Below are 23,301 nucleotides of genomic sequence, written 5' to 3' on the forward strand. Positions count from 1 at the left end.
GGTTGATTTAAAAATGGAAAATCGAAAAGAAATTAGGAATGTAAAATAAATAGAAAAACCTGCATCTCTTCGAGAGACATTTTTACTTGTTCACTCTCCTGTGTTTCAATTGAACAATCTACAGTATTATAATCATTTAACCATGTTCTGTTCTATGATTCAAACTGAAACTGTCACAATCACACATATGCTCCTAGTTAAAAAATAGGTTGCCTGCATTGCTGCCATCTTCAAAATTGTGTTATTCAAAATGCATATTAGAAGACTCTAACTTTGTTCACACTGAAAAGTCCATACCTAACCCCACCACAAGTCAGGCATGAAAACTAATTCATAGTTTCACCTATCTCTACCAAAATCCACCTACTTATTTCAGTAGTTTGACATGGTTTGATCCTTGTTTATGTTAATAAAGCAAATCACTCTTACATGTCTACAAAAGTTATTATGAAACAAATGGTTATCATAGTTTAGCATAAGTTATAATTGAACCTTAATCTAACCAAGCTAATGTAGGTAAACAAAACTAAAAGCCATAAATAAAAAGTTGCAGAAGCAAACGGTTGAACCACTGGATTCAAGACAGGTCAACTTTCTGTAGTCTCTTGTTGTTATAAAATGGCAAGCTATGCCTTCAATTATCATCACATTGGTTTAGCTTGAAGACTTGCAATTAATTGCTGCGATGGGTGATGTGGTAAAGGAGCGTGAAGGGGCAGAGATAGTGTATGGTTCTGAAGAGTGTTATCGGCACTCCATAGAGCTCTTGGAAGAGTTGGGTTTTCCAAAGGGTGTTCTTCCCTTGCAAGACTTGGTGGAGTGTGGGAGAGTTAGAGAAAGTGGGTTCGTGTGGATGAAACAGAAGGCCCCTTATGAGCATTTGTTTGAGGGAACCAACACGAGGGTGAGTTATGCTGTGGAGGTCACTGGCTATGTGGAGAAGTCTAGGATGAAGAAAATGACAGGCATTAAGAGCAAGCAGATGCTGCTGTGGGTGCCAATATCTGAGATGAGCATTGAAGATCCTAAGGGGAAGAAGATACTCTTTAAGACCCCTCTGGGAATAGGAAAGTCCTTCCCTATCATCGCATTCATGACCCCAGAGGAAAAGGAAAAGCACCTGCTGTTGCAGGATAAAGAGATTAAAGACTGATACATCATTCCAGTGAGGTCTTCATAATGAATAATGAGCAACCAGAGTATTTAAGAAAATTTTACTGGTTTAATTTCTATGCAATTTTTACACTATGAACTAGTGAGAAATTATTGTTGGTATCAACTTTAAGATAATTAATATAAGAATCATTGATTATATTATACATAACTGTTTGTTTGTTATCAGATTACAGTGTAAAATTCCTTTATACTTCTGCTATAGATGCTATTGGCTTTTACTATGCATACATTCCTTAATAACTTGAATCAGAGGGCCTTTCCAAGTGTAGTTGTTTGTGTAAATAAGAATTCAAGTTTTTGTATCGAATATGATGTGTTTTATTTTTGTAATTTGATTGCTGACAATAAATGAAAAAATGTGTTTAAGTTGATTAAAATAAGATGCTTAAATTCTCTAGAGTGTCTTATCTCATTACGAAATCCAAACTCTAAACTAAATCATATGGATAAAATAATTTGATGTCTTGATATATATTATAATTTAGAATGCACATGCACTTTATTAACAATCTAAGGTTCTTATTTTACCATCTAGACAAATTGTTAATTGACTCCTAGTGCCATTGTTGACATTACGATCAATGGTTATCATTGTTGATGTTGTTATTGTTGCCACTTCCAAAATCATTTTTATTTTCATTATCACATTTATTTCCTCAAGTATAATTTCTAATAAGTCTGTTGCCAATCCACCACAATAATAGTTCACTAGTTGTAACAAAAACGAAAAATTTGTGCGGTTTAAATTGCAAATTTGGGCTGCTTCTTCCTGCACCTCCATACCTTCTTGTGCCACCCCCATAAATTTTTCTTATTCCAAAAATACCCTTTTCAATATTCCGGATTACATAATTCGGAAGTCATTTTTCAGATTCAAAATTAGCTTCCGGATTATGTAATTCAGAAGTCTTTTGTGATTAGCTTCCGGATTACATAATCCGGAAGTCTTTTCTATACATAAGATTAGCTTCCGGATTATGTAATCCGGAAGTCTTTTTTTTCGATGTGTTATTAGCTTTCGGATTACATAATCCGGAAGTCTTTTCTAAATATGAAATTGACTTCCGAATTATGTAATCCGAAATTTATCCGGATTACATAATTCATAGGCTTATTATTTCAAATCCAAGGGGGTGAAAAAAAAAGGATAAAATGGTATTTTCATATTTAGTATGGGGGTGGCACAAGAAGGTATGGAGGTGTAGGAAGAAAGAGTCGCAAATTTGATATCGAAATTTGAAAACGGAAAAGCCTTATTCACCCATGTTTTTGAACTTTATGTGAAATGGTTTGGGTTTCAGCATTCGATCATCATGTTTTTGAAGGTTTAAGTTTCATCATTACTTTCAAAAGAAGAGTTTTACTTTAATGGTTAAATTGTAATTTAAATTTATTTCTCCCGTAAAAACAATGATTCATTCTAATAATTTTCTTTCCATATAGTATATATAAGTATTTAAGATGTCTAAATTATGGAAAATTTAGTGCAAAAACGAAAAACTTAATTTTAACAAGTTTTTATGGAAAATTTAGTGCAAAAACGAAAAACTTAATTTTAACAAGTTTTACTTTATCAAAAACTAGTTTTACCTTACTGGATCAACATGTCATGTATGGATTAAAATCTCTAGTTCAATTCCATTAGGTTTAATTTTAACAAGACTCTAGTTGGCAAGGGTTTGTTCTTTGGAAACAGAACTCCAACCAGCAGCATGTGAAGACAGAGAAGAGACCAGAACAGGTTTAGAGAGAAGGATATTTTTGTCGACAATTAGATTAATTATATTTAATAAATTACATTTAGTTAACTAATAAAAAGTAATTATAGATCTATAATAATCTTTAAATCTGATGCATTGATTTTTTTTAGTTAACTAATAAAACACAATTATAAATTTATAATCTTTAAACCTGATGATACATTGAATTTGTTAATAATACATCTAAAAGATAGTATCAGTGGTGAACCGGTGAAGCACCAGTTTGATATTATTGATTCATAAAAAATAATTATATTGCTATGAAGAAAGCAAAAAATAAGCATTATTTCAGTTTCAATGGTTTTGGTGGTATAGAAGTGGGTGCCACAACAATTAGTGGAGAGAGGTTGCCATAACCATGCTACCTTAATAATCAAGAAACTTCCTCAATGTAATTATAGACAAAAACCACATCTTCTGTCTTTCACGCTTTGGTAAAATTTTCTGATAATCTTCTACACAGGGAAACATGAATTCCTTATGATCCTAATGAGTGATGAAACAAATGAAAAGACAAAGGAAAATGTATGAATAGCAATGATCTGTACACACTAGTGTAATGTAAGGGATCTTTTTAATCCCATATTAATACACAATAATCTACATTCTAACATCTATATCTATGCTATAACAACAAATAGGTATACAAACCATCCCAAAGTAACTCATTCCTTTTCCATGTCTTTGGTTCAAACCTGGCAGTTATCTCAGAAGCTCAAAGGAATGCAAAAAATTGACCTTCAAAGAGTGTACCTTATCCTGGAATAGGCACTTTAGCTTTAAGTTTCGTTGATCTACTTCTTTTGGTTCCTTCTGCCATTGGACTTTGGATCTGGACTGTCACTCTTCTCTGTATCAGAAATCTCCTTCTGGGCCTCCACCTCCATATTCCCTGTTTGACTCTTTCGGCGTCTTCGATCCTGAAATGTCACCCACTTCATTAGAGAAACATACCATGTTTCTTAACAAAAAGAGTTTTTAATGGCTTTTGCAAAGGAGCAGGATGAAATGTTGTTAACATAATAAACAACTGCCACACAAAGTTGGAAAGTTATTGTGATCTGATATCAAACCTCGCGGGGTATGGGATATTCCTCTGATTCGAGCATGCGGACAACTTGACTCATCTTTGGTCTTTTCTCAGAATCTGGATCAACACACCTCAAAGCAGTCAGAAGGGCACGTTTAAGGGCACTTGTTGAAGGCCTGGTCTCAATGTTAGGGTCTACCACCTCTTCTGCGCGCCTATTCCCAACCATCATCTTGAGCCAGTCAACTAAATTTACCTACAATAACCATCCAATGATCAGACACAGTGTTGAGGGAAGTTTGATGAGTCCTAAGTATGATAAAACAGTGTCATGAAAACAAAGTAAAGTCACCAACTACTCCATGAAAATTTCTAATGTATATATCCTTCTTCACATTTTAAATTTAAGTGAAGATTTGTACTACTGAAAAGTTCCTTAACACAATTTGACAAATATCCACATTAGAGTCTTGATTTAGTAAATTCTTTACAGGACCAGTGACACACCTCAGTTGCTGGTCGGCTATAATCCACTGGGTCCCTTCCCGTGATCGCTTCTAGGAGCAACACCCCAAAGCTATAAACATCACTCTTCTCATTTAGTAAGCCAGAATTGGCATATTCTGGAGCTACATATCTGAAAATGCAATTGAAACACAAAAAGAAGAACGCAATAAGCCAACTACAGCAGTTAAAAAAGCCAATTCGGACAATTTAATAGAACGTTGCAATTTTTTCATAAATATTAAGGTAATATGAAATGCTTGTTATTCCATTTAATCTGGTGCTCACTGTGACATTCATGGTTAAATTGCTGAGAAAATGTAACCTAAGAGATTAACTACTTTGCACTATAAAATATACTAAAAAGAAAGTAAAAAGGGCAATAGTGAGTGTCTTATAAAATGAAAAATACCAAGAAAAAATACTTCTGAATCATAAAGAAGTCCCTAATATGTAAGCATTAGAAAGACAACTTACCCAAAAGTACCCATTACGCGAGTTGTGATATGGCTTTTTCCAGCACCAAGTAACTTTGCCAGCCCAAAGTCAGATATTTTGGCATTGAAGTCATCATCAATTAGAATATTGCTTGATTTAATATCTCGATGTACAACTTTTGGCTCAATTGCCTCGTGCAAGTAAGATAGCCTGTAATAGAATCATAAATCAGAAAAAGGAAACTCACCAAAACCCAAGAAGGAAATAAAAAAAAAGGAAAATTAAGATGGTGGTAAACAAGCATACGCTTTAGCTGTTCCCAGAAGAATTTTAATTCGAGCATCCCAAGTAAGAAAACCATACTGCCGCATGGCTCCATGAAGCCATTGCTCTAAATTGCCATTGTTAACATACTCATAAATCAACAACCTGAAATGAACAGGAAATTCACTAGGGGTCAATAATCCAAATCACACAAACAGTACCCAACTATGCAAACTATAAAATGAAACAATGGACACTATTTACTAATAAATTCTGTTATAAAAATTCTCAACATCATTTGTTGCAGTTAATAGATTTACAAGATACTACAAAAATTATTTTGTAAACTATTTCAATCAAATGGCTAATCAATGATGACAGCAGACACAAACAGTTAAACACACATGCATGCACAATTGGTGACAAATGACAATTCATCTTTGCCAATTCCAAAAATAAATAGAATAAAACAACAGTGGACATCTGAATGTTTAACCGAAATAAAATGACAAAACAATATGCTACCTGTGAGTCCCTTCAATGCAATAGCCCAAAAGTCTAACCAAATTCTTGTGTCGCACATGGCCAATAGCCTCAACTTCCACTCTAAATTCCTTTTCAGCTTGTCCTCTGCATGATGGGCACAAACAGTATTAGATAAACTAACCCGAAGAAAACATGCTAATAAAAAAAAACAAGAGATCAAAGACCAGATTGAAGCTGAAAAAAAAAAGCAAAAGCTGTGACATACTTAAACAATTTAATGTCAAAACTTACAGATTATTGAGTAGCTTCTTAACAGCCACGGGGCTCCCATTGATTAACTGGCCTTGATAAACAACTCCATATCCACCTTCACCAATAACATTGTCTTTCGAAAACCTGTTTGTTGCAAGTTCTAGGTCCCTTAATGTGAACCAGTGTCCCCATCCAAGGTGAGAGAATTCAGGAAGACCAGACAAGGGAGATGGTGCAGTTATAGGATGTGAAGAAGACCTGTAAGTAGAAACAGACTTGGCACCACTTTCTTCACCTGATTGAGAGCCACCGTCATCTTTCTTAAGATGAACAAATGAGCCCGATTGACTGCTATTTTCCCCATTATTTGGTTGGATCAAAACCTTTTCAGAGTCCCTGTCACTAAACCTGTCATACAGACTCATAAAAGCTCCATTCTGAGGATGATTATTGGACGAAACTTGATCAACTCTAATTTCCTTGATTTCATCTGAAACAGATAGCATATGGCTAAGGGGAAGCATGCCATTGACTCTTCTGGATTTCTTTCGTGAAGTAAGACATATTGATACCACCACAAGAATGATTATAATGAACAACCCAACCAGGATCCCCATTAGTTCCCATGCTTTCAACCCAAATACAGACGTTTCCTTGGACAGCCCCGAACTTAGATCAGATGCCATTCGCAGCTGCCAATATATATCTGCAGAAGTCAATGTTATATATAAGAGATCACTTCAATGCACACAGTAAATCATGTTGCAAAATAAAGGACATTATTTGCAAATTACTGGGAAAACACCAAACTCTTGCATTGGAGTCCTCGCACCGTGCATACAACTATTATGAGAAAGAGAATCTCAAAATCCAGTCATACCAAATTCCAGCAGGAAACTAAATTTTTTTATATCCTTCTCATGTGTGAAAGCAAATAGAGAAAGGGCATTCATTTGTTGAAAGAAACTCAGTTCCCCAATAAAAGTGCAAATATAAAGAAAACTAAATTAAATATGACAAACTGAGCATTCATATCCCAGAAAACCAAATCGAGAATCAACCACAGCTGTGAAAGAAATCTGCAACAAGTTGACTCAAAAGCTTTTGGACATTACAAATCTCAAGTGTATAAAATCGGTTTTATGTAGCACTTGATAACCAAATTAGAAAGAAAGACCAAGGCCTCATTCAATTTGTACACATGAAAAACGAGGCAAATAAAACTTCAAATTATCGAACCGAGCAAAAAACCAATGACCAAAACAACCCATTTGAACCATCCCTTTGTTGTTACCTTCCAACAACTTAGCAGAGATTTAAAGAGAAAACACTGTTCACAACCAAAATCCTTCGGAGATTTCGCTGGAGCCTGTTTTCTGACCCCGAATCCACTTAAGCGCCAGATCTCTTATGCAGTCAAAATCTCCTCTTGGATGTGAACCCGGTGGCACATGCCCAGTGAAACCCCATTGTCAAAATATGATTTTGGTTTGTGGGATTCCTCAACTGTGCCAATGGGTCTGTGTTCCCAATGTAAAAAATGGACCTTCTCAGAGCAGCAGCATTCCCCCCTCCTCACAGAAACAGAAAGGAGAAGGTAAAGACAAGGCACCGACCCTTGTGTGTTGTGCAGTTGTAGGAGGGAATTGAAGAACACAAGAGGCACATGAAATTGTGAGAAGAGGGAAATGGTGTGGTTGGGTTAATAACAAGGCATGGAATTATCAGTGGTAGGTGATAGGCAAGTGACATGGACTCACATTGCCATATGGTAAAAAATAAGCATCAAATTGGAAACTTTCTTTGCTGTTTCTTCAAATTTCTTCCCTCCCCCACATCCTCTCTCTCTCACATTCTCTCTGTGCGTATACCTTTCCCTTTCTAATTTCTATTTCCACTCCCTTTTTTATTGTTTTTATTATTCCTAAGGTTTCTTCAGACGGTGACAGATAAACAGATGCTTCCATGGTACTATTTGACATTAAATACACAAGTGTGGAAAACCAAAAACAAATAGTGGAGTGAAATTTTTTAGACATAGTAGTAGTAACACTGCTATTGCAAAAATCACTGCTAATCATGATGTAAAAATTGATGAATATATGTTTCTTTTTCTTTTCTCCTTTCGTTTTATAAGTCAAACGTCAATTTTAGAGTATCATTATTACTGCTACTGGTTTTACATTACAGAGGAAATCACTGTGATCTTGAATAGTGCATATTTGTAAAAAAGAAAAAGAAAAAGTTGAAAAGGTCAAATGAACAGACTACACACCAAATAAGCCTAAAGTCATTTGTTTTTGCAAATTCCAATTTCCTTGAATTGCGTAAATCACTAAATTTCATTTGAATCTCTATATTTAATGAGACTTTGTTATCTCATTCAGTAGGCTGGATAGTCAAGGAAACAGACTGGATACCATACCACTTTTTGTCATACCTATAATACCCCTATACCCTATTCTTCAAGTCCTTGTCCTATGCATCCTAGCTCTGGAGGATGTAAACGTAATCTTCTCTTCTTACCATTAAAACTTGTACACTCTCTTCTCATCTTCACCCACATTCCACTCAATTCTACTTTCCATATTCTGCCTTCCTCTTCTTCCAAAGACTAGGGCAAAAATTAAGAACATAATGGAAAGATAAAATTGTTTACTCTAAACTTTTTAACTTCTACTGTAAAATTGAATAGTTTATTGTTCCATAAACTGTTTACTCATCTATATAAATAAACAACTCTGCATTTCATCGTACTAAATTCAAACACATATATAACATGATTGGTTGGACTTAGTATGAGAAACTATACACAAATGAATAATAAACGGCCGTTTTAGTTTATGAAAGTTCAAAGTTGTGAATTCTTAAAAGATAATAGTTTATTATTATATCACTTTATTGTCTAAATTTAACACTCACTGTCACTTTGATTTTTAAAAAATTGATATTATGCATGTTTATTTTTTTAGTGTTTATGTTTGGATAGGAAGATCTTCTTGTTTTTCTACTATTTTAGGGTCTTAATTTTCAGTTGAAATGTTAGAGAAATATTTGTAAAAAGACTTTTAACGCTCAAATTAGTTTTTAATATCAGATAGTTGAGTGTAATAAATTTTTATCTTAACATGATATTGGTCAACTTATTTATAGTGTTGATTAGACTGTGTGCCTGTATTAATACAATTTTCATAGTTAATATTCTAACATTTTGTAAGATATTATTTTTAATTTTCGTTTAATCTATTATTAAGGTATTTAATTGTGTATGAACAAGGAAGTCTCGACCTCATTACATGGATGCTTAACTTAACTTACATTGAGGAGAGGGTCTTGACCTTATGTGATATAATCTATATACATTCTTAAGTCACACTACAAGAAAATCATGAAATAGAAACCAATTTTTAGAGATCAAAATAATTAGTTGCAATAGTAACTAAATTAGAGATCATTTTGGAAACTAAAACAAAAATTGGTTTCTAAATTAGTTTCTATTATTGTTAAATAGTTTCTAAATTGGTATCTAATTAGCAACAAAGGTTTTAGAGACTAAATTTATAAACTAAATAATTGGTAGTTAAAACTTTGGTTGCTAATTAGATACCAATTTAGAAATTATTTAAAAATAATATAAACTAATTTTTGTTTTAGTTTCTAAAATGGTCTCTAATTTAATTACTATTGCAACTATTTATTTTAGTTTTTAAAAATTAGTTTTTATTTGATGATTTTCTTGTATTGTAACACCACATCATACTTCTAAGATAAAAGTAGGGTATATTTACATTTCTAATTAATCAATATAATGTTTACAACACCGTGATATACCAATTGTACCAAACTGATAATTTGAGAAGCGAGCAACTCTTTGACGAAGAAAGTACTGCTACTTAATACCTAACTAGGGATAAGGGTCTTGTAGAGTTTGATGTGAAAGAGATGGTGTAGAAGACAAAAAAATGTTACAATGTGATGAGAAATATATGACAAATTTAACTTATTAAGGCTATACATTCCATACTGTATGGAGCAATGATTGGTTTGGAAGGCTTAAGCTTATTGCATACATTACACAATATAAACAGATGACACATATAGGCCAGTTTCAGTGATTTGCTTTTGTGGTCCCATGCATGCATCATATTTCTTTTGGCAAAATTATTCTGGTTTGGAAGCAGTGTGACACAGCTAGATCAATTGTTTCATATGCATTGCTTCACATTTCAGTTAAATCTAATTATTTTATGGATTAGTGTTAGTGATTATAAAGTTCTCATCTATTTGCAGAGAATCAGTTGTTATATCGATATGCAAGGATGAATTTTGAGTGATTTTTGTGGGACTTGTTTGTGGGTGAGGGATTTTGTTTTGTAAATGTGTTTTTGGGTTTTTCTTTATATTAAGGAATGTTTATATTAAGGAATGTTTTGTGTGTATTGTTTTGATTAAAGACCGGTTATAAGACTTTTGATAGGATATATGATGATTTTTGTTGATATGACTTATTGTACTTTTCATTTGATGATTGGTTTGGTGGTTTGTAGGGTCTATAATATGTTTGTAGGTCAAGTGTTGGACTGGTTGATTTTGATCACTTTCGTTTAAGGGTTAAGACACTCCTAAAGTGTATGTATAAGGGTTGAGACAGAAGTGTCTCATTTTATTAGATTAATTTTTTGTTAAAAAAATAGCTAAAAGAAGAACATGTAAGATAACGAATAATAAGTTAATTGTGGTGTGTTATGCAACTATTTTAAAAATTAAATAAAAGTATAAATGAAATAATTCAAATAAATTATCAAATATTTCGTTATATTGAATTCAAATAAATTTGAAAGAGACAAGTCTTTTGAAATTAATTAAATAATTGTAGGAACACGTTGCTAAAATCAAAACATATTTGTTTCTATATCAAAATTTGAAAGTTGATTCAAATTGTAAGATTTATTAAAATTTAATATTATAATAAAACAAAAGCATCCACTAAAAAAACAACACCAAATAAAAACTAATATTAGAACTAAAAAATAATTATTCACTATATTAACTAAATATTATTTTAAATACTAAAAAAATTATTAATATCTAAAATAATTTATGTTAATAATAAATTTATAAATTAATTTTAAAATTAATATTTAATTAGCTATCAACTTTAGAATCTAAAATAATTGATAACTAAAATATTTGTAACTAATTAGATATTAATTTATAAATTTTATTAATAATAAAAATTATTTTAAATATGAATAATTTTTTTAATCTCTAAAAATATAGTGATTAAATTATCTTTTATCTCTTGATTTTTATTTAATAATTTAAAATTTAAATAGAAATAAAAAATACAAACCTGTAAAGAATAAAATTTAGTTAAATATTCAATGTTACACCACTTGAACAAAATAACGTCTAACAAAACAAGGACTCGGATTTATAATACAAGAAAAATATTTTCCCAATCACTTTTGTTTATTATTATTATTATTTAATTATAAGAATTACTTGATTCAAAATATCAAGTATTGATATAAAATATTAATAAGACTTCTTTCACTCAACTACTAATTAATATAATATTCTAGTCTGCATGCATGCTACTCATGCGTGTTTATACTTTTATTTTACACTGTGAATCATATTATACTTATATATATGTATTATGAACAACTTAAATTTCACCAATTTGAATTAAATTGTTCATCTAAAAAGACGCGTACTGTGCTTTTGACATTGTTCAAAGCATAATTATTTTTGTTTTCTTTCTTCAACAGATCTTGCAGTCAATGCCTCTTTTGAACACTGATTAATTATTGTGTTTTTTTTCTCCATAATTTTGTTTTAAGTTTGATTTATATACTTGGTTAATCATGTGGTGCTTCTTTATTCAATTTAAACGGGCCCAGTGAAAAGAAAAGTTAGCAGAAACAAAGGTGGTAAATATACATATATACCATGATAAAGCACAACTTTATTTTGATTTAATAAAGCTATTGGCATGCTTAAGTATGGTTCATTCTGGTGTAAGCGTAACAAGGAAGAGTTCCAGTATGATTAATGTTTCTATGTTAGTGCAAGAATTTTTCCCTAATACAATTAATGTTCTGTTTAATTTGACACAAAACCAGAATCTTCTGCCACACGATACAAAACAAGAAGGTTTTTAGGTTTCTTTTCCTTTGTTGGCAAAGGTTAGAAAGCAAAATTAAGGTGCATGTGAAACATTAAATTTTTGGGCTTTCTTTAGTGGAACATCTTTAGCCATTGATGAAATATAATGGAAGATTTTTCTTTGACCAGACAGACACATTAGAAAAGGTGACAAAGGAGGGTGCTTATGAACTAAGAAACTTTACATGTAATTGCATTTTTTTAGGTAGTGATGGAACATTGCTTAATTGTTGTGTTTACTTGGATGCACGCAATATTGTTGACAGGGTGTAGTTAGGTTTTGGATAATTGCAATTATAGAACCCAAAATCATATCATTGGCAGCACACAACTTTATTTTGTAAACCTTAAACTCTAGAAAATTATGTATGTGATAGCTAGTCATCATGTTCCTGCTCACCATTTTCTTTCATTACAGTTTCTTTCTTCAAAAAGGGCACTTAGTAAAACTGCTATTTATTCATGCAGCCAAATTTTAAGTTATACCATGTTTGAATTTAGCTATGGATTTGCATTATATATTTAGGAAGGATTTTTTATCTATTACAATTATTTTATGTGTTTGAATTATCTATTCAAGTTATTTTATTCAATTTAATTTATGTAAATTAAAACAAAAGTTTGCACCTGGATTTCTCATTTCTCAAATACAAACAATATGTTGTTTAAGCAATAACTCTCATCTTTTGAATGTTAAAACAATACTTGATAATCCTGACTTATTTTAGTTAAGATAATAAATTAGAAACTTACTCAACCTACAAAGTTTCATCACTTAAATCAGTTGTTGCTTGAGTGATTACCCTCCATAAAAATAGGATAAATACTATGTTTGAGTATTCTCCTAACTTAAGTAAGGAAGTATAATTGATCGATCAAATGATAGTGTTATATACTTAGGATTGAGTTCTCACTTGAGCTTCACTTACTCAAACGATAATTCGATGCTAAAACAATATATGCAAAATAAAATAAAATTCTTATATAGCTCAAAACTCCTCCAAAATCACTTTTAACCAATAGAACAATCCTAACAAGTGTAAAATACTATTTTGTACTTAAGTAAAAATGCAATTTACACAAAATACTTAATAATACTCAATTTCACAGTTACAAACCATTATCAAATTTAAGGATTGATCTTTTCATCAAATTTCAAGTCAATATAACTAAAAGTCCGTTGTTTATAACACACAAGTGCTTTTTCAACACACAATTAATCAACAATTTTAACATAAAAAGACAATTTTATCCTTCAATCACAATATAATATATACTCATAACATTTCATAAAAACAATAAATTTTTTCTTCAATTATGTAATTTCATAACACCCAACAAATATATAAATATCTATAATTTTTTTTTGTTTGGCAATAAAAAATAAATAAATATGAATCACTTTAGAGATGATTCAACCCTTATACAAAACATAAACCCTAAGCCTCCCTCACCCAAACCAAACCACTCTGCTAGACGCCTATAAACAACCCACGTGACTGGACCTAGAGAACCCACCTAAGAAACAAACACTTGGGAAAAAACTTCAATAAACTATCCTCGTACAAACTAGAAGGTCAAAACATCAGTCAGAAAAGGAGAAAAGCGCAGAGTGAGACCTAATGGTGACCCACGACCAAACATTTAATTGAATCAAGGCAAACACTTCTAAAACATTGGTCACATCCCCATTAAAAATTACATTGTTCATATACTTCCCCGACTCACTTACTACTATAGCCCAAATCACACCCCACACATATTTTGCATAAACGGGAGCATTACTCAACCCGAACTGAAAAAACCCTAAATCCTAAACTCTAAACCTTAAACTCTATCTATAATTATTCAATTATTTAATCTGTTTTATCCAATATCTATTCTATTCTAATTGACTTGATTAGATTCTCATAATACAATTTTCAACATGAAATCAATTTACACTTTAACCGGAAAATCCAAATTGTTAATCATGATTCGATCTAAATTCGTTTAATTTACATGTTTTACCATCTAACATTTTGTCCTTTTTGCAAATATTGTTATGTATATTTTTCTCGTAATTGACCGTTATTTTCATGCATTTTACCCGTCTTATAGAACATCTGTTATCATTAATTGATTGCCCATTTTACTATTTGACGTGGAATTTGGATGCTAGTGTACAATCCACGTCACATTGATGTGAATAAAATGCATAAAAATTTGAAAATATAAGATAAAATGTATAAAATTTTGAAAATATAAAGAGAAAACGTGTAAAACATGATAAGTGCTAAAAATAGAATAGAATTTATTCTTATGTTCTTACTCTAAAACTTCAAAATCACTGTATCTTTTTACTTATTTAGTTAAAAAAAAAACATTAATTATTTTTATAAGCAATAACAAATATATAAATGCAAATTATTTTAGGGGTGGATGTACCTTTCAAACCAAACATGAAAAAACATAGTCCACTCTAAGAACCTAAAAACCTAAAAAGCATCAAATAACCAGACGCATACGTTCCAAAAGTTCAAACACCAACTGGAAAAGAAAACCAAAGCAGTGCGAGATTTTGCAGAAATCTAAGACCAAACATTTGCTTGCATCAGGTACAAACTTTAGACGCGTCTTAAAAATAATAGAATTTATGTGATACGTAATTATTGAGTTGTTTATATTAACTAAATTATAAACTATTTTAGAAATTAAAAAAATTAATTTTAAAATTAGTTTTTATTATTGTTAAATAATTTCTAAATTATTATTTAATTAGTTAACTACCAATTATTTAAATTCTAAATTTAGTAAAAAAAATTCTGATTGCTAATTAGTTATCAATTTAGAATTTATTTAATAATAATATAAACTATTTTAGAAATTTTTTATTTTTTTTAAATATTTTTTAATTTATTTAATATAGTAATTAATTTTTTTTAATCTTTAAAATTAATTTTTATTTAGTGATTTTTTTTAGTGAAATAAAAATTGTCCACGTTAATGAGTGCTGGTTGCACATTCAACCATATGTTTATTATGTTTCAAATAATATTTTTAAACAAAGTAATTTACTTTTCAATGAAATCCTATTTTTCTTTATAAGTTTTGGTGTTTTTTAACCGGAAAATTATTTTTATTCAAAAGTTTTAGATAGATTTAGGATGGATTCAGATAAATAATTTTTTAAATTTTAATTTCTTGTTTATATGGAATATTTTAATTATCATTAAATATAAACAATATTTTCTTGGAATTATTTCTTCGTAAATTCTGATAAGGTTTTTACAATTAATATTAACAAGAGCTTTCACAAATTTGTTGATGTATATTTGTAACATCCAAAAAAATATTCTCTCTTACATTTTATATTTTTTTATCTATGAAAAAATGTTGTTTTCCTCGAAGCTAAGTCATACTTTAATTTTAAGGGTTTGCGACGGCGCGTTAAGGGTTTGCGAAGGCGCGTTTAGGGTTTGTGGCGGCGCGCTTAGGGTTTGCGGAGGCGCGACAGCGTTCCATCGGACCAGTGAGGAGCGGCGATCAGGGGCGGCGGGCGTGCGTTCACGTTTTCCACCAGCGCAGCGGCTCTGATCGCGTTTTGTGCGAACCTCTCCACCAGGTGCAGCGGACGACGACGACCAGGGGTTGTGGGGGCGGCGCGCGACTGGGTCTGTGCGCAGTGGTGGTGCGGTGCGGTGGTGCGGTGAGCTTTTGAAATGGCAGAGGGTTCTAATGGTTTCATCATCCCATGGAAGTGTTTAAAGGATAGGGAAGAATCTCCTGCGAAGACTGTATATGCTAAGTCTGGACAAAAGAAAACTTTTGCTCAGGCTTTGGAAACTACATGTGATATTCCTTTGTCCGAGTTACCCACTCCTTATATTAAGGGAGACATGATTGTGGTCCGGATCGATGAAACAGAATACTTGGCTGGCCTTGAGGATTGCAAGACTCATTTACATGGTCGGGTTATTCTTTCTAAGGGAGATAAACCTCTCACACACCTAGACTTAACTAAAAAGTTGCAGCCGATGTGGAAGGCTCTTGGACCGTGGAAAGCAATTCCTCTTGGAAAGGGTTTTTATGAGTTTGAGTTCGCTTCTTTAGAAGACATGCGGTGGGTTCTCGGGATGGGTTCCTTGAAGTTATCTCCGGGTTTCTTGAGACTTTTTGCCTGGACGAAAGATTTTGTTCCGACCACCATGAAGAGTACAAAAACTCAGGCCTGGGTTAGAATCTATAGTTTGCCTTTGGAGTATTGGAGGCCACATGTGATTTTTTCAATCATAAAATGTCTTGGTACTCCTTTAGTTTTGGATGAGAATACTATGAGAAAGAAAAGGGGTATGTTTGCTAGATTACTGGTGGATATTGATATGTTGTCCCCTCTTCCTGATCATCTCTGGGTTGAACGCTCAGACTTTACCTTTGTAGCTGGTGTGGAATATGAATGGCTCCCTCCTTTTTGTTCTCACTGTAAGGTGATAGGCCATGAGCTTGCTTAGTGCCGAGTGATTCATGATCAGGATCGTGCTCCTAGGTCTCAACATAAATCTTCTCATAAGATAATTTCTGATGAACGAGATCAGGGGAGGATTGAGGTCCCAAAACAACGTAAAGAGTATCGTAAAAAAGATCCGCAGCCGAAGCAAGTGGAAGGTTACATTGATAAATTGACCATTAATGCTTCTGTTGGAGCTAAAGCAGGGTCACTCTTGGGTTATACTGCTCTTGATAAACCAGGTGGAGTGGAGGACGATTTTGCTGATATGCCTTCTCTTGAAGATGCCTCGGATCATGAATCCATGCAAGGATTGCCCACTCACACTTCGAATTTCCCAGAAACGGGGACGCTAAGGAATTCACCTGCCCTTATGCAAGCCAAGGGCTCTGATCATGTGGAGGTCTTGACTCCTGTGGTGGTACCCATCTCTCCTCAGCGGGTTAAATCACCTGTTCCTACTACAACCCTATCCAATAATCCAATTGATGGTCATCATGAGGAGGTCTCTGCTATTGTGACTGTACCATCCCCGTCGTTGGTGCTAAAAAATCACTTCTCCTCTCTTGATGGTTTAGACACTACTGATGTGGGAGGTGATCCTTATATTGGTACGTCTAGTGCCATTGTTGAACCTCAGAAGGCTAAATCTTCTGCTGATGTTAAAGCACTATCGTTGGTCCTGCAAAATCACTTTTCCTCTCTTGATGGTTTGGAAAATACAAATGTTCTTTCAGAGATGGAGGAGGATGACAATGATACTGGGGAGGAAATAGTTTGCACTAAAAGAAACCCAGGGAGACCACCTAAGAAGAGTGGTAAATCCAAAAAAACTGCTAAGGCAGTTCTCTCCACAACGTCGCAATGAAAGTCTCTTCATTTTTCTGGAATGTTAGAGGATTGGGAAACCACAAAACTGTGGAGATGTTGATTAGTTTACTCAAACTACACAAACCTCTTCTGGTTTTTCTTGCTGAACCTATGGTGCCGTACACTGATGCTTTTGAAGTCATTTTCAAATCTGTTAATATGCATTTGGTGGCTACGTCTCCTATTGTTAATAAAGCTGCTAAGCTTTGGTGTTTGTCGGTTCCTAATTTAGTTCGAAATTTCTTGGTAAATGAACAATTTATTTCTGTAACTTGTCATTTGCATGATAAATGTTTTAGTTTTGCAGGTGTTTATGGTGCTACCACATACGTAGCTAAACGGGTTTTGTGGAGGGATCTTAGTTCCTTCATAGGGTCTTGGTGTATTATGGGTGATTTTAATGTTGTGCTCTCAGCCGATGACTGTAAAGGAGGGGTGGCTCCTAATCAGGTTTCTTGCAATGAATTCCTCGATTGGATTAATACTAATGATCTTTCTTGTATGCCTTTTACTGGTACTTGCTATACTTGGTGTAATGGAAGGAGAGGGCTCCATAGAATTCATAGAAAATTGGATAGGGCGTTATATAACGAAGTGTGTTTGGATGAATGGGATTCTTGTACTTATCAGGTTCTTGTTAAAAATTGTTTTGATCATTCCCCTATTCTTACTAGTCTTGCTAGTAATTCTTTGAAGAAGGTTAGCAATTTTCGTTTCTTTTCTATGTGGCTTCAAGACGCTTCATGTATGAAGCTTATTCATGATTCTTGAGCTAATAAGGTTGTTGGTTGTCCTATGTTTATTTTACATCATAAGTTAAAAAGGTTGAAAGTTGAGCTACGTGACTAGAATAAAAATTCTTTTGGTAATGTTCACAATGCAGTTCTTCTTAAACAGGGTCTTCTGCTTGGTCTTCAACAAACCTTAGAGACTGCTAGTATGTCTGATATTGATGGACTTCTCTGTCAAGAAAGGATCGCTAAAGAGGAGCTTGATCAGGCTCTTCACTGTCAATATTTGTTTTGGAAAGAAAGGGCAAAAATGCTTTGGTTTAAAGATGGGGATAGAAATACTGTTTTTTTCCATGCTGTGGTCAAGAGGAGGAATAATTTTAGTGGGATTCATCGTCTACGAATTGATAATGTTGTTACTGTGGATCCTACACTCATTGAGGAACATATTTTGGACTTTTATAAAACTCTTTATGCCGAGTCTATTTCTCATGATCAGGATGCAAACAATATGGAAGATTTTATTGGTACTTATATTCCTGAGCTGGTTTCCTCTGAGGAGAATATGATGTTGCTTAAATGTCCTGATTTTTTGGAAATCAAGAATGTTGTTTTTAACCTTAATGGTAATAGTGCTCTAGGTCCTGATGGCTTTGGTGGTGTTTTTTTATCATTCTTGTTGGGATATTATTGGGACAGATGTTTGTAATGCAGTCCAACATTTTTTTAAACAAAACTGGGTTCTCCCTGGAATGAACAGTAATGTGGTATCTCTTATTCCTAAGATTCAGGGTGCTGAATCTATTAAAGATTACAGGCCGATTGCTGTTGCTAATTTTAAATTTAAGATTATTTCCAAGATTTTGGCCGATCGGCTTGCTCTTGTGGCTGCCAGAATTATTTCTCCTAATCAGTATGGGTTTGTGCAGGGCAGACAGATTCAAGATTGTATTAGTATTGCTTCTGAAGCTATTAACTTGCTTTCTAAAAAGGTTCACGGAGGCAATGTGGCTTACAAAGTTGATATTCACAAAGCTTTTGACACTCTAAGTTGGAAGTTTTTACTATCAGTTTTGTCACGCTTTGGTTTTCACCCCTCGTTTGTCGGTTGGATTAGTACTATTCTCCGTTCAGCTATGCTTTCTATAAGAATAAATGGTAGTTTGGTGGGTTTTTTTCCTTGTAGTAGAGGTGTTAGACAAGGTGATCCTTTGTCTCCTATACTTTTTTGTCTTGCAGAGGAAGTTCTTAGTAGAGGTCTCTCAAAGCTTGTGAATGATAAGAAGATTCTACATATGGCTAGTCCACAAGGTTTTCTCACTCCCTCTCATATTTTATATGCGGATGACATTTTTATTTTCTGTAGGGCGGATACTAAGTCTCTTAGAAATTTGAGAAATTTTCTTAAAACATATGGTGATTTCTCTGGTCAATATGTTAATAATTCTAAGAGTAGTTTTTTCACCATGGATAATTTTACAAGATTTGTCACCAAAATTCAGCGTATTCTTTCTTGTAGTCATGGTTGTTTGCCTTTCACTTATTTAGGAGTGCCTATCTTTGTTGGTGCTCCAAGGGATCGTTTTCTTCAACCTTTGGCTGATAAAGTCAAATTGAAGTTAGCTTCTTGGAAAGGTAAATCTCTTAGCATGATGGGTCGAGTTCAGTTGGTCAATACGGTGATTACGGGTCTTCTAGCTTATAGTTTTAATTTGTATAAATGGCCTGTTTCTCTTCTTAAGCAAGTTGAACAGTGGTGTCGAAATTTTATCTGGACTGGTGATATTATGAAAAAAGGTATAGCTACTGTTAATTGGGATACGATTTGTTCTCCCCTTGAGAATGGAGGTTTGAAAATTATTAACCTTCACCATGAAAATAATGCATATCTTCTTAAGCTTGCTTGGAACTTTGCTTATAGCAACAAGCCTTGGTCTCTGCTCTTGAAAGCTAGGGTCCTTAAATCAAAATATGAGTTTCGAATGGTTTATAGATCGTCATCTCTTTGGCCTGGAATTAAGCAGTTTTATTCTACTATACTTGATTATACTTCTTGGACTGTTGGTACAGGTTCTCTTATTAATTTTTGGAATGATAAATGATGTGCTACTACTTCTTTAGCAAATATTGCAGGATTATCTGATGGTGCTAGTATTCCGGATACAGTCTCTCAGTTTTGGACAGGTAGTGATTGGAATATTCCATTGTCTTTACAGCAGATGCCTCATCTTTTTAGTCATATCATGGTTAGGTCGGTACAGGATATTCCTAATTGGATTCTAGATGAGTCTGGTCGTCTCACTCTTAAATCAGCTAGGACTTTTTTCTTGGATCCAGGGGTTTCCTGTGGTTGGGGTAAATTTATTTGGTCTTCATATATTCCGCCTTCCAAAACTCTTGTCCTTTGGAAAGTTTTCATGGGCGACTTCCTACAGATCAGCATATTCAAAATAAAGGTTTGCATATTTGTTCTATGTGTACGCTTTGTGAAAAGCACGAGGAATCTATTCAACATTTATTTTTTTAATGTGCTAATGCTTTGCGTATTTGGAGTTGGGTTCAACACATTTTTCCTACTTATCATTTCTCTAATAAGGATGATCTTCTTTCTTTTATTAAGAGTGATGGTAGTCCGTTGGTTAAATTAATTAAGCTAGCTGTGATAACTTTTTCTATTTGGATGATATGGCGTATGAGGAATTATGCTCGCTTTCAGGATAAGATTGAGGTTTCTAGGGCTATTTTGGTTATTAAAGACTTAACTTGTCTAGTGGGTAATTCGTCTAAAGCTTCAATGAAGAATGATATGTTTGATTTCAATGTGTTAAAGTGTTTTGGTATTAACACTCGTACTGGTAAAGTTCTACGTCCTCTTCCTATTAGATGGGAATTTCCTTCACCAGGCTGGGTAAAAATTAACATTGATGGGGTTGCTAGGGGATATCCTGGTCTTGCTACTTGCGGAGGTATTTTTCGTGGGAGTATGGGGGAATTTATTGGAGCTTTTTCTGCGTTTCTTGAAGTTCAGACTGCTCTGGTTGCTGAGTTTTATGGGGTTATACATGCTATGGAGGAAGCTCAAAAGATGGGACTTACTAATGTCTGACTGGAATGTGATTCTGCTTTGGTTTGTGCTGCGTTTACTGCTAGGACAAATGTTCCTTGGATGCTTCGTAATCGATGGAATGCTTATCTTAATTACTGTGGGAAAATTAGGTTTACAGTTACTCATATTTTTCGTGAAGGAAATGCGTGTGCTGATAAGTTGGCTAATTTAGGATTTTTTCATAGAGAACCTTTTCTTTGGTATAATAGGTTTCCACCTTGTCTGTTCTTAGAATTCTTTATGAATAGGTATAGTCTACCTATGTATCGTTTTTGTTAACATATGGGTTTTTGTCTAGTCCCCCCGTATTTTTGTATTTTTTTCTTTTTCTTTTTTCTTTTGTTTAATAATATTTTTTTCATGTGATGGTAAATGATTGTTGTTACTTGAGGTGTCAGCCTAGCTGAGATCTTAAGTGGCATAGTGATACCTAACATGAAAGCTTTTATTTAAAAAAAAAAGTCATACTTTATTTTAAGAAAAAAAAGAAGATAAAAATGCAGCCAATATAGAAGAAATTGAACATTAAAATCAATCCAATTGAAATTAAATTCCACAGTAAAAATCAATTGAAAACAAATGAGATAATAATCACAGACGCATCTTTAAACATAAGTGACGGTGATATCAAATGAAGAGAGAAAGGAAGAAATAAAAAAGTTAAAGAAAAGAAAGAAAAGAGAGGAGAGAGAAAAAAATATAACCAAAAAAAAATTAAAAACTTTTAATCCAATTTAAGTGCATTTTTAACAAGATATTAAAGAATACATCTATGACTTTTAAATGATTTATTTGATATTACTTTACGTATGAGGTATACCTAACCTTATCTTTTTTATATTGTTATTTATTTTATGGCTATAATGGTATACTCCACTATCTTTAAATATTACATACAAATACAACTATATAAAGGTAATCAGCCGCATGTTATATATATATAATAATATATATATACAGGTGAACTGCCACACGTTATATATATATATATATATATATATATATGTATTATAAATAAAAATATATAAAATAATTTATATACATTGACGCATGTTATATAAATATATTATAAACAAAAAATATATATAATAATATATATACATCCACGCATGTTTTATATATATATATATATATATATATATATATAAACCTTAAACAAAATTATTTAAATTGTAAATTATGAGAAAGGAAACTAGTAATAGTTGTACTTAAGTTTAAATTAATTTGTACTCGAAAATGTTAGGTTAGAGATTTAAATTAAATAATTGGTAGTTAAAACCTTAGTTGCTAATTAGATACCAATTTAAAAACTATTTAACAATAATAGAAACTAATTTAGAAACCAATTTTTTTTTTAGTTTTTAAAATGATCTCTGTTTTAGTTTCTATTGTAACTAATTATTTTTGTATTTAAAAATTGATCTATTGTAACTAATTATTTTGGTATCTAAAAATTGATTTCTATTTCATGATTTCTTGTAGTGTTTGTAAGATAAAATAATCTTGTATGAATTTATTTTATTACAAAAATAAATTTAGACTTGTCTGTTTAAAAATACAATGGAAACTTATGATATCTAATTTTATATTATTTATTTATTTTTATGATATTTGTGTTCACTTTCTTTATGTTTTTTTAAATGATAGAATAAACTTGTATGTATAGTTTGAAGTGAATAGATGATCTCCTTATGCATTGGATAATTATCTTATATGATACAAGTTACATTTTTGGATATGTGTAGACGTCCATAGCAATACCGTAAATACAACTACAATATACATGACGTATCCTATAACTGTTACTTTCAATATCTTTGCAACTTCCCCTCGTATCAATCCATAAACAATCTGAAAAATAAAAGAGTTAGAATTTTAAAGAATATGTTTATATATATATATATATATATATATATATATATATATAAAGGAAGAATATGATAATATATAAACGTAGTTAGGATTATGTATAAAATAAAGATATGTAAAATGCTTAATAGTAAATAAAGTATTATGTTTTATAAAAA

General features: G+C 32.4%; 2 protein-coding genes across 2 annotated transcripts; one reads left to right on the forward strand and one right to left on the reverse strand.

The window, feature by feature from the left end:
• Positions 1–510: 510 nt before the first annotated feature.
• On the forward strand, positions 511–1,341 carry LOC137807074 (DUF538 family protein (Protein of unknown function, DUF538)). The gene has a single exon (XM_068607522.2). The coding sequence runs from the start codon at positions 686–688 to the stop codon at positions 1,151–1,153; it is 468 nt and encodes a 155-aa protein (XP_068463623.1). The 5' UTR covers positions 511–685; the 3' UTR covers positions 1,154–1,341.
• A 1,965-nt stretch (positions 1,342–3,306) lies between these two features.
• LOC137807072 (putative receptor-like protein kinase At5g18500) lies at positions 3,307–7,865 on the reverse strand. Its single transcript, XM_068607520.1, has 8 exons — positions 7,205–7,865; positions 5,950–6,616; positions 5,698–5,802; positions 5,215–5,337; positions 4,948–5,118; positions 4,474–4,603; positions 4,010–4,222; positions 3,307–3,856 (listed from the first exon to the last, which is right to left on the reverse strand). The coding sequence occupies exons 2-8, from the start codon at positions 6,594–6,596 to the stop codon at positions 3,731–3,733; spliced, it is 1,515 nt and encodes a 504-aa protein (XP_068463621.1). The 5' UTR covers positions 6,597–6,616; positions 7,205–7,865; the 3' UTR covers positions 3,307–3,730.
• Between the last annotated feature and the right edge of the window lie 15,436 nt (positions 7,866–23,301).

This window comes from Phaseolus vulgaris, chromosome 3, assembly GCF_051622355.1.
Source record: "Phaseolus vulgaris cultivar YP4 chromosome 3, ASM5162235v1, whole genome shotgun sequence".
Classification (NCBI taxonomy): Eukaryota; Viridiplantae; Streptophyta; class Magnoliopsida; order Fabales; family Fabaceae; genus Phaseolus; species Phaseolus vulgaris.

Coding starts and splice junctions, on each gene's coding strand:
- LOC137807074 (XM_068607522.2), top strand. CDS start 686: ATGGGTGATGTGGTAAAGGAGCGTGAAGGGGCAGAGATAGTGTATGGT.
- LOC137807072 (XM_068607520.1), bottom strand. CDS start 6,596: ATGGCATCTGATCTAAGTTCGGGGCTGTCCAAGGAAACGTCTGTATTT. Junction 5,803..5,949: donor AAGAAGCTACTCAATAATCT/GTAAGTTTTGAC, acceptor CCCATCATGCAG/AGGACAAGCTGAAAAGGAAT. Junction 3,857..4,009: donor AATATCCCATACCCCGCGAG/GTTTGATATCAG, acceptor GTGACATTTCAG/GATCGAAGACGCCGAAAGAG.